Source organism: Debaryomyces fabryi (assembly GCF_001447935.2).
Source record: "Debaryomyces fabryi strain CBS 789 chromosome Unknown contig00028, whole genome shotgun sequence".
NCBI lineage: Eukaryota > Fungi > Ascomycota > Pichiomycetes > Serinales > Debaryomycetaceae > Debaryomyces > Debaryomyces fabryi.
In genome coordinates this window covers 23594-35290 of record NW_015385454.1, presented here as the reverse complement: position 1 = coordinate 35290, position 11697 = coordinate 23594, and the positions used below count along the sequence as shown (strand labels likewise).

At 35.4% G+C, this 11697-nt stretch overlaps 5 protein-coding genes across 5 annotated transcripts; 2 read left to right on the top strand and 3 right to left on the bottom strand.

Annotated features, from left to right (window-relative positions):
* Positions 1-176: 176 nt before the first annotated feature.
* DSE1 (Dse1p) lies at positions 177-2147 on the bottom strand (the record flags this gene model as incomplete). Its single annotated transcript, XM_015610676.1, has 1 exon — positions 177-2147. The coding sequence occupies one exon, from the start codon at positions 2145-2147 to the stop codon at positions 177-179; it is 1971 nt and encodes a 656-aa protein (XP_015468484.1).
* Positions 2148-2586: 439 nt separating this feature from the next.
* Positions 2587-3828, bottom strand: RRP8 (25S rRNA (adenine645-N1)-methyltransferase; the record flags this gene model as incomplete). Its single annotated transcript, XM_015610675.1, has 1 exon — positions 2587-3828. The coding sequence occupies one exon, from the start codon at positions 3826-3828 to the stop codon at positions 2587-2589; it is 1242 nt and encodes a 413-aa protein (XP_015468483.1).
* A 172-nt stretch (positions 3829-4000) lies between these two features.
* STN1 (Stn1p) lies at positions 4001-5512 on the top strand (the record flags this gene model as incomplete). Its single annotated transcript, XM_015610674.1, has 1 exon — positions 4001-5512. The coding sequence occupies one exon, from the start codon at positions 4001-4003 to the stop codon at positions 5510-5512; it is 1512 nt and encodes a 503-aa protein (XP_015468482.1).
* Positions 5513-5653: 141 nt separating this feature from the next.
* Positions 5654-6100, top strand: AC631_01843 (uncharacterized protein; the record flags this gene model as incomplete). The annotated part of the gene is made up of 1 exon (XM_015610673.1): positions 5654-6100. One exon carries the CDS (start codon positions 5654-5656, stop codon positions 6098-6100), a length of 447 nt encoding a protein of 148 aa, XP_015468481.1.
* Positions 6101-6188: 88 nt separating this feature from the next.
* On the bottom strand, positions 6189-10067 carry AC631_01842 (uncharacterized protein; the record flags this gene model as incomplete). Its single annotated transcript, XM_015610672.1, has 1 exon — positions 6189-10067. One exon carries the CDS (start codon positions 10065-10067, stop codon positions 6189-6191), a length of 3879 nt encoding a protein of 1292 aa, XP_015468480.1.
* Between the last annotated feature and the right edge of the window lie 1630 nt (positions 10068-11697).

The window sequence follows — 11697 nt, the reverse complement described above, 5'->3', positions numbered from 1 at the left end:
TAGGATCAATAGATGTATCTATATATATGTATCTTATACGATTACTTGTTATTAATTCAAGGAAATATGATAAAGCAAGTGAATATATAAGATTACATATTCAACAACTAAAAATTACACATCAAATTTTACATTCACGTGACTCATTTTAAAGGTATACGAATATACTGATATAATTAACTACTATAAACGCTATAATAATTGGTGGCATTGGTCTTAAGTGAAAGCATCCTATCGAAAGACCTATCAACTAATGACTCGTCAAATTTGTAGTCATTTAAGCCAAGGCCAAAGTCTAAATCAGTGTTAAGATTGAAAATATCGCTCGGGTCTCTCTTGTGTGATATCGGAGAAGCTTCAACTATGGTTGGATTTGTAGATATGGATGAAGAAGATTCGCCAAATGAACCACAAGAGCCAGATGACAGTGGCGAGGAATTTATTTCGTGGCTTGAGTCGACTGAAAAGACAGAATCGTTAAGGTTTGAAAACATGAATTTTGGTTCTTCAATCGTGATGCTATCGTCTACGTCCACAAACTGGTCTGGTCCTTCGGTCAAGGTGTCGCTGGACATATTAGGAGTAGTTGGAACAATATTAACAGGTGTAGGATGGGCCAGAGCAGCATCTTCAGTAATCTTGGTTGTAGGCATTCTGGAAATGGTCAAAGGCTTAGTAACATTTTCTGCTGAATCGTTGACCAAAGTCGAAAGACTAGATTTCTGAGCGGCGAGGAGTAAAGATATGTCGTCGTCGGTGTAATATATCTTTTCGGAGTTGATGTTCACTTTAACGGCATCAAAAATCTTGGAATGCAATCCAAGGAAAGAGCTGCTGTCAATAGAAAGTACTTTAACATCCTCTTTGTTATACGAACTGAAAGAAACCGAGCACATATCCACAATGTTAGTGTTCGACGCAGGTAATACTGTACCACACTGTCTTTGGTTTATGGTCTTCTCTACCGAATTTTTCACAGGGTTGAAGCGAACACTATTTAATCCTTCCTTCAAACCACAATTCGTGATATCAGGCTTAGGGTATTCGTAGATATCGGAGGTTAAATCCCAATGCACAATATTTCCATCTCTTCCTCCACTGAACAAGTCATTCTCGTTCCATTCTATGCTAATTATTTTTTTTCCTTGGTGTCCGTCAAGACTTGCAAAATACTCTTGCTTTCTGATATCCCACAACCGTATAACTCCATCCATATGTGATGCAGCAAAGACATTATCATCATTAGGAGACCATCTTATGACATTTGCACCTAACTTTCTCCTATTAGCTTGCTGCATGATTGACGATGGAACACTGAATTTTGGTTGTCTTGTATCAAACAATGAAACACCAAATTGCCCACATATACCAACCAGATTAGAATTTCTCGGAATAGGGTCAAAATTAACTATGCCTGGTATGCTGGAAATAGATATAGGTTTAGGTCTGATTTGCGAATCACATCCATTAATATCCCATAAGAACAAATTATTGTCATAGATGGATAATAAGTCCATACTTTTGTCCATGAAATTCAACTTTGTGATATCCGTAGAATTATGAGATGCAATAGAAGGATCCTTATTTATAGATTTAAGATGCTTCCTGTGATTGAAACGCTTAACGATTTCAGCCGATTGGTCTTCCTCGTTTGAGTTAGGGATTGACACTAAGTGAGCATAACCTTTACTATTTCCTGTTATTAAACTTAATTCATTGTTGCCCATCTGTGGAACCCATTTCATTGCATGAATATTTGGCAAAGAAATGGTATTATTGTGTGTTAAATAGTTCTCAGCTATATCTAATTCGTAGATGAATAAATTAGAATCATTATTAGCACTCGATATACCTAAAAACGAATTATTCGAATCTCCTTGTCTTTGAAGCGCCATAGAAGTTAAGTTCATATCATTATCAGGTATTTTCCAGTAGTTGGATTTAATGTTCAACCTGTTCAATGAACATGACTTATTGAGAATTTCAGTATCTTTAGGATTTTGGTAATCTAATAACCACGATGATGAGCTATTATTCGATCTTGGTAAGTCGATGCTGCTCATACTCGACACAGGTGAAAGCTCTGGACTGTATTTCTTCACCGCATTCTGTCTAAATAGTAATGTAGGTTCGTAATATTCGTTCATTATGGTAAATTATATTTTTCCTAAAATTTAGTAAAAGAACATATTCCCTTTCAAAATATAGTTAAATACATTTCATGATATATAAAGGTATTCAGACCTTTGTCTAAACTGATTTCCAGCATTAATTGCTGGTCTATGACCGATTTGATCTTACCCAGTCACTCTTACTATCAATGGCTGAAAAATGGCTGGCTTTAGTTAAAAGTCACGTGATTTATATAGCTGGTGCAGCATTATCTTCCTTTATGGAGTGGCCAGGAACAAGCTGATAAACATAAGTATCTACAATTCAATGACTGGATAGACATAAGGAGGTTATTTTCTATACAGATCAAAATAACCAAGCTTTGAAAATTGTTTAGTCGGGTTCGAAATTACATTATTGGGAATTTTGATTCTCAAACATCACGGATTCGCTTATTAAATTACATACTCTAATTTACCTTCTCTTATATATACAAGGTTTCAATAACCATTCACCCTCAGCCTTCTCTGATCTCTTGAGCTCGAATTGCTCTTTTTCGTCTTCGTGTTCAACAAATTTCTTACGTCTCTCTAATTTGGCCTTTCTCTCATTAATGATATCTTGCGGAGGCTTGAAAAATTCGAATCTGGTGAACATTTTATTATCGTTGTCAGTTTTCTTGTGGAAGAAGCCACAAAGCTTCAAGGAATCAACGAATTCTGAGCCTATATCTTCAGGTTTGATGGATTTAGCTTCGGATGACTCAGTAAATCTCGACTTGATTTCAGCGATCCATAATTCACCTCTTGGGGCTAAAAGTCTGTAGGCTTCTTTTATGAAGTCTAAGAAGTTTGTTCCCATTAATGCCAAACAAAATATGACTACTGTGCATGACCCATCAGGGAGAGGGATATTCTTGATATCAGCGACTGTAATTCTATCATTGGCCTTCTTCAAATCAAAACTATGAACTTCTATATCTAAGGTTTTTGGTCCCGTTTGGAATCTCCTACCCTGATTTTGCTTTTGCTTTTTGTTAGGTTTCTTAGAATTATATTGTTTTGTAAAGTTATTAACATCTAAGGCCAATTGTGCTTCACCACAGCCCATATCTGCAATCACCACCTTCTTGTTTGGTAAACCAGGTAAACCACCTGGCGCATTAACAGGTTTAGCAGATGCTCTGGTTTTAATTTGGTCTACAAATACATCAACAGGATTTTCCGGCCATGATTGCACTTGGGATCTAAATCCCTGATGATATTCATCAAACAACTCAGGTTGTTCCTCGATCAACTTCAATGCATCTTTTGAAGTAATTGTATACAACTGCTCATTTATCCATCTAAATCTAGAACCTGATAACTTTGCCATCATTTTTTGTTGCAATGGAGTTAATTTCAGAGTGATTGGTAACGGTTTATCAGGGACTACTGCTTGTACTTCCTTTTCTTCATGCTTTCTTTTCTTTGGATTTTCTTTCTTTACACCGGACTCATTGGTATTGCCACTTTTACTCTCTGTCTCTTCAGCTTGTGTTTTAGCGTGTTCTTCGTGCCCTGCTTGTAGTTGCTTCTCTTCTTCTTTTCTCACTATAGCGTGCTCTATCTTCTTCGCCTTCTTTCTTTCCTTCTTCTCCTTTTTCTTATCTGAACCACCACCAATAGCTACCTTATCTTGCTTCAAATTCCATCCTTCAACCTGGAATAATGCCATGTTTTCTAGTGTTTACTTAATTAAATTTTATAATAAAAGAACTCATCTACAAAAAAAATTTTTGTGTCAGTCTATAAGCATCACCAAAATTTATTGATTACTTTTTGATGTAAACATCAAACGCATATGAAAGACACGTCTTAGAAAAGCACAATCAATACTATGATGATCAATGGAAGGTGCCAGCATTCGTAATAAGATTGATTTTGCACCCGGTGAAAACCACATCGCCCTACGATACCCTAATAAATGCTTTTATGTCCCAGAAGTATTTCACATGGCGCCTACTGACGGTAAGGTTATTCCTTTATTCATATCAGATATTAATAAAAGTAGGTCTATCCTAGAAGTTTATGGGTCTAAGGGGTTTGATAAATATATAAATAAGTTCATAATGATAAACAATTATCCGATCAAGAAAGTTAAGATTACAGGAAAGGTCATAGGCGAAAAATTCAAGGATTATAGCGATTGGGGTGAACGAAATCCAAAAAATTATGTTCTTGTAACTGTGGACGACTTCTCTGGTGATAAAACCCTGAATATTGAAGTGAAAGTTAAAGAAGCTTTGTATTTATCGGCAGGGTTAATGTTCAACACTTCATACGGAAAGATAGTCGAGGTGGTGGGAGTTGTGAACGATCTTAGCAGTAAGAGAGAGTTGTTAGCTGAATATATCAGTATAATTGGTAATAATGATGAATTGGATCTTGAAATTGAGTCTTGGAAAGAAAAGCTAGAATTTAGAAAGTCCATATTGAGTAGTCCATGGATATACGAGCCACCTAAGATGGCATATACACCAATGACATACACAGAACCAAAATTATTAAGAAAGGATTACGATAGAAAAAAATTCAAACAAAACCTTGGTATTATTGATGTTGATAATGACAATGACTTCATCCCTAGTATTTTTCGAGAAGACAGCATGCTTTTAAGACAACCCCTGAGGTCTTGCCATAATGTCATAGATTTAACTGATCCTACAGAAGAAGATGAAAATCCAGAAATCAACAAAGAATTTGATGTAAATAGAGAGTTCGAAGTTGAGGAGATTGACGAAGGTGTTATATCTGATTCAGAAGTTCAAATTTTGGAAGTCAACCAAGTTCATTCTCGGGGTAGCAATACTGGTGTGACATTACAAGCAATTGAAGAATTTCAATTGACATTAGAATTTATTGTGTGGATGTTGAAGTATGGTCAATCTCCTTTCAAATTAGCTGATATTTATAACTACTCGAAAGTTAAGCATTTAATCGAAAACTCAGCTCATTTGAAGTTGCTATCTGGGCCGCTTGATCCAAATAGTCAACAAAATATCAGGGATACCAAGCATGAAATATTTCATTCCATACGACACCTTTTGCATATCAAATATAGATTAATTGACGTGTCCCGAAATCAGGATGTAAATCCGCATAACCTTTACCAATTGACCGATCATTTGAGATATTGCTTAAACATACTCAAATTACATAAAATAAATGAAGATAGAACTACGGTGTTGAATATCGAAAGCTACTTGGGAATTTTCAAGATCCATTCTAATAATCTTATAGGAGATGTACACTATAGATTAATTAATGGCATCATTGATTGGATCCTTACTAATGAATTTAATGACAGGAAAGACTGGGAATATGACTCCAAGGTAATAGAATGGTCTTATATAGGTTAATATAAATCTTGTTAATTAGTAAATTTGTGTATTATAATTTAGTTGATTATTTCGGAGATCTCCGATTATTTATATGATACTCAATAATCTAAAATTCTTATCTATTTGATTTTTCTTTTATTACAACCAACTCGCTATAATATGTCAGTAGATCCAATTACATGTCATATACTAGATACAAGTATCGGTAGGCCTGCAGCTAATGTTACTTGCTCCATCTATTACATTTCACCTTTAACAAAGGACCCTAATGATGAATCAGCTTACGAAGTTGTTGATTCTAAACCGTTCGCTATGGCAAAAACTGATAATGATGGGAGAATAAAAACTTGGGTTAATGACCCAAATCTTGATGCTAAAGAAAAGTTAAGTATTGGTATAGAGGGTAACAGTTGGAACAAACTTACACCGGGTATTTACAAAATAAAATTCTTAACTGGAAAGTACTTTCACAATTTGAAAGAGAACAACAGAACGTTCTTTCCATTCGTTGAAGTTGTGTTCGAAGTAACTAATCCTCCTGATAAACATTACCATATTCCGTTATTATTAACCAATCATAGTTATACTACATATCGTGGCAGTTAAAGTAAATAATCGTCATTTAAATTTAATACATGTATATCTAATACGTACGGAGGAACTAAAATTTAAGGATAAATAACCAGGTCTATCACTAATAGAAAAAATGAGTATTGTTCTGAGAATGCTCATGAACCAACATTTCATTACACTTGTAAGTGTTGAGCTCATTTTTAATCTTGTTAATTTCCATTGATCCAGTTAAAGTGTATTGAGTAACAGACTTATTATAACGTTTATACATATCAGGTGAAAATGTCTCATTAATCGAAATCTTATTCGAGAATTGAACCTTCTTGTTTTCTGAAGATCCAAGCTTCTTCTTCAAAATTGAATTAAGTTGTCTGTTTACTATTCCTAAATTTGATAAGTCAGGAATGCTTTCGAATTTTCTAATGCTAATTTCTAAAATCTTTGAATCCTTGAATTGGCCAATATGCTTCAAGTGAATTGGAAGTCTTCTTTTTTGTAACTCTGATAAATTATCAAATAAGCTCGTTAATTGCTCATTATCAACCACTATAGTTTCAACAGTACTTTCTCCTTGCTCTTCATTATTTTCTGGATTTAACCTTGTCTTCACAGTTCCAGACCTACTTAAAACACTATAGTCTTCGATTGAAGTGAATTCATCATTGTCTATTGGCCATATTAATTCGTCTTGCAAATATCTTATGTTGTCATCAATATAGATTTCATCAGAATTCACCATAGAGAATGCATCAGACGATGTTGACTTTGTCTCGTCTTCATCAATATCATCAGAAATTTGATTGTTATCTCTTTTCTGCTGATCTTCGATTTGATCTCTAGTCAATTCGTCATCTTTAATAAACAATTCGTTAATTGAATTAGCTGGAACCTTACTCTTAGTCGAATTGGCCCTATTAAAATCTTCATCAAAATTTGTAAACATATCTTCAAATAGACTATCATCTCTTTCAATAGTTGGTAACTTAGTGATCGTTAAACTCTCGGTTTGTGGTATGATTTCATTGTCAAGAACGCACAGAATCGGTCTGGCCTCTTTTTGATCTTGTTGCGGTTCTATGGTAATCTTTGGTTCATTCGCAGATCCATGTGATTTGTTATTGAAGCCTGCCAGTTTCAAATTCGCAAATGAAAAGGACCGCTTACTTTTATTCAATTTTTTAGGCTTAGTAAAAGATGATGTATCTTGTGAAATATTTGTCTGTGATATTTTTGGGTTCTGCAAGCTCTTACTTTCAGATGAAGTCGATGATGAAGAGTTTGCTGATGGCAACGGAAAAAGTTTCTTGAAAAATGCTTTGAAATTTGCCGTAGATGAAGACTTCTTCAATTTTGTGCCCCCACTCAAGTTTCTAAATGACTTTACCTTAGGAATTTTATCAGTTGGTTTTAGTGAAGCTTTATCCGATATCTGCTCCTGTGCTTTTGAAGGAGGCTTCCTTTTTAACATATTTGAGTCAGCAGTTACAACATCAAGCATAGAACCTTTTTTTATCGGATGTTTGTTTGAATTACCGTCGCCACTCTTATCAATGGTAGAATCTAAGAGCATTGAGTTTGATGTCGGGATTTTCACGGCACCAGGTTCAGATACGTGAGCAGGTGAAGAGCTACCGTCTGAAACAATCAATTGTGATGGTCCAACATTTGGTGAAGCATGATCTGGTGACACAGAATTGTCCTTGGGGGAAGCGGGTAAAGACTTTTCAATTAGAAAATGCCCTTTAGTCGGGGTGATAGGCAAAGCCTTTTCTTCAACCCCTGAGTTTTTAATATCAGTATTAAAAGCTCTTTCAATAGAATTTGAATGATTATGAGGTATTCTTGGAGACATTTGCCTAGGCGATTTAGAAAATAATCCATTTGATTTACTTGGCGATTCAAATTCACTATGCAATATAGAATTAAATGAACTAATCGAGGAGACCGATCTCTCATGCTTTCTTATTTTATCGCCAACAACTGCAACATCACCTCTTGGTGGGACTTCAACTTGGTCATCGTTCAAAAACTTGTCAAATGCATCATCCTTATGAAAGTCAAAGAAATTTTTTGGCTTTGGAGACTCGGGTCCTGGCGAACCTGATTGAGAAGCAGTATAAGGTGCAGACTTTTCGACGTCCTGAGCATCAGGCGATTGCTTATCAGGTTCAACAATTCCTTCCTTAGTGTCACCAAATTTTTCATTATTCATATTATTCAGTTCTTCTACATTTTTAGCCTTTTCTGTATTGTTCAACAATTCCGAATCATCGACATCAGGAGAACCTTCTGGAGTCTTAAAATCATCACTATTTGAATGCTCAAAAACCAAAGTATGTTTAGTCGGAGAATTATTCCTAGACTTATCTTCCGACATATCATGTAATGTACTTAAATCTTCAGTGTCTGAATCAACTTGTGTATGAGTACAATTTATATCGTCTTGAGAAAAGTCAGACGAATCATTGGCATCAATCATACCTAATGTAGGCTTAGGAATTTTATTTAAGAGTTCAGATTCAGAATCTGATTCTGATTCAGCTGAATACTCGGCAATAATATCCGACTCTTCACTACCTTGTTCCAGATCTTGAAGTTGGGAAATACCCTCTTTAGATTTTGCTGGCTGGCACACCTCCTCCACCAAATCTCTATCAGGTTCAGGGAGTATGTCTCTAGAGGATTCTTTAGCAATCATCTCGTCATGCAATGGCGTGGGCGTGCAAGCTTGATGAGACTTTTGAATAGATTCTAATGTAGACTCTTCAAAATGCTTTATATTTTCATCAGAATACTGCTTAGCATGGTCACTAATCGTTTCATTATAATGGTCTTGCATTGTATGCTCGGGTTCTAGATTATGTAGATTATCTGATGTGTATCCCTTTGCTGGGTCTTGCATCCTTTCAAATGACTCGTTTTGGTGATCCGATGCAGGCCTAGCATCGACCGGTATCTCATCTTTCTGTACATTGATTCTAGGGACTTCTTCAATTCTATGAAGCTCGGTCTCTTTAATACTTTCTAATGAGCTTGTCTTTTGTAACACATCATCAGCCATATTCTTATTTTCATATTTGATGCATTTAACATATCCCTCTGGTGCCTCCTCAATATCTATAGAAGTGTTGATAGATGTCTGTGGGGTATTAGAAGATGACCTATTTAAATTATAGTTTGATAAAGAAGATAAATTTGAATCAGAAGATGCGGGAACCGGTCTATTATGATTAATATTTGTTACTTGTGGATGGTTAGGCTGCCCACCAGAATAAATGTTATCAGAAATTTTAAATGCTTCTGGAATGCATTCACTATCTCTTAAAACATTGTTTGTTTGGAAACTCTTTGTATTCTGTACTGGGGGACTTAATAAGGTTGATGTTGTAGGTGATGGTGCATGATGTGGAGTAGACGCCTGACCACTAACAGGAGCAAGATTTTGAATATTTATATTAGTCGGAGTGTCAATCTTATTGGATCGTAATGACTGAGCTAAGTTTTGTTTATTGCTCCTTCTCAAATTAGTAAATGACGACGACTTCGAAACGTAAGCATTCGGAACTGGACTTGATGTTGAGTTAGCGGATTGCATTGATACCATCGATGATGATCTGGGAATTTCGGGGGTTCCTGACGATGGAGTATAGTGTAGTACGTAGCCGGCAGTTGGATCCTTAGTCATGGAATTATTACGTGATGACCCTGTAATCTTCCCTGGTCTATGTCTCTTTGATGGCGTCATACGTGGACGAAAGATCTCACCATTCGGAAAATAATATGTTCCAGTGTTAGTCTTATGAAACTTATCGGCCGGATTAAGCATAGATGTCGGCAGTTTCTTTATCGATTTTTTCGTAAATTTATCATCTAAATTAGTCAAGTGCTCCGTCGACATGCTCCGGGCTGTTGTCGACACAGTATTGTATGAATTTGCCGTTGAGAGCGACGTCATAGAGTTCCTTCGAGTCGAAGATTGCAGAAATGAATTTTCTGCCATATTATCAGTGTTGTTCTCGGCTTTGTCTGCTATGTCCTATACCAAAATAATTAGCAAACTTAAAAACAAACAAATTAAAATTCTGCTTATTTCAATCCAAATTTGCTAGTCAATCTATCTCTTTCTCTACGTATACCGTTCCTCGATATAAATTCACGTTTTGAAGCACTTTCTGTCTTATTATTAATTTCTGTCAAAGACCTCAATTAAGGGTTGTTTGTATCAGCGTGTAATTTTATTGGGTTTGAAATTTCCAAAATATCGTGCTTTGTCGGTCAAATCCTCGACTGCTACTAGTTTGTAAGCGAATGTGATGCTAGCAATATAGATAAATGACCTGAGACTATAATTTCAATCTTCTTAAAAGAACCCTGTCTAAAAAACTTTTAGCATTTAAGGCTGTGGAAATGCCGGTTGCAGTTTAAAAGTGGAATTATCTCCGGTGTGCATATAATGTTGAATACAATAAAGATTGCTGGAAGTATTACTTTCTCGAAATACTAGTGCTTAGGCTATAAACAGAGATAGTAGCATTTTTGGGGTTGGTTATGGTTACAAAATTAGGAGATCTACTACCTAATTTAGCGATATATTGCCACACCTGGTATGTCATATCGGCTGTTTTCAATCCCTTGTTCCAGCACACCGCTGGACGTATATATCAAGATACACTTTCGTAGGAACCATATACTCCCCTGAAAGCATCTCTGTAGTTATTTTTTCACTATTTTTTATTTTATTATTTTAATTGACGTTTATCGGCATCGGAAAGTATATTACATATGGCAGCTTACAAAAAGATTGCATCATTGGAGAGTGCTTCTCTGAAAATCGTACAGAATTTTAAAATGCTAATATTGTCTTTTTTGAGACTGCAATAGTATATATGGGCCTAAGTGGTCATGGAAATAATGTGTTATATTAAATGAGCAGTGCAGACAATTAGATATGACATTTTGAGTTTTTAGTCTTTGTGTATCAAACTTTCATTTACCCCTGGCATCGCGTACAGCCAGCCATCCCAACAAATGTAGGAACGTAAGTGCTGCTGGTGATGCGAAACGAGCATAGTCTCTATAGATGGTGTTTTTTGTATTGTTTCTACAAAGCTACTCGTGATCTGACCCATTTACATGACCCCTGACTACATTGATATCTGATGTTGTTTTTTGTACTGCAATGCTCACCTAATATAACTTAGGTGACGAATGGCTGTAAACGGCAAAAGCAACTTTTGTTCCAGATTACATTCTGACGTGAGTCTTCTGTAATATGTATATAGTTAATAAGCGATATATAGAATTCCATATGTGTACTACTATTAATAGCCTTTAGTAAGTGAGGATTCGTTTAACCAAAATTCTATGAGAAGTAAATTTTCAAAATTGCCGCAAAAATATGTAATTTGCATCTTTCACGTCAAACAAAAAATATTCTTAAAGATTTAAGAATATAGTTCAGGTAAAAAAATAGAAGCTAAATTTTAGAATATAGCTGAAATAATATAATATAAGATATGTTGAGTACACATATACAAAGTTTACAAAGGAATGGTACAAATAAATATCCAATTGGTACAAAAAGAGTAGCCGCATTGTGTAGCTGCGAAATATTCACAAAGCCAACATAT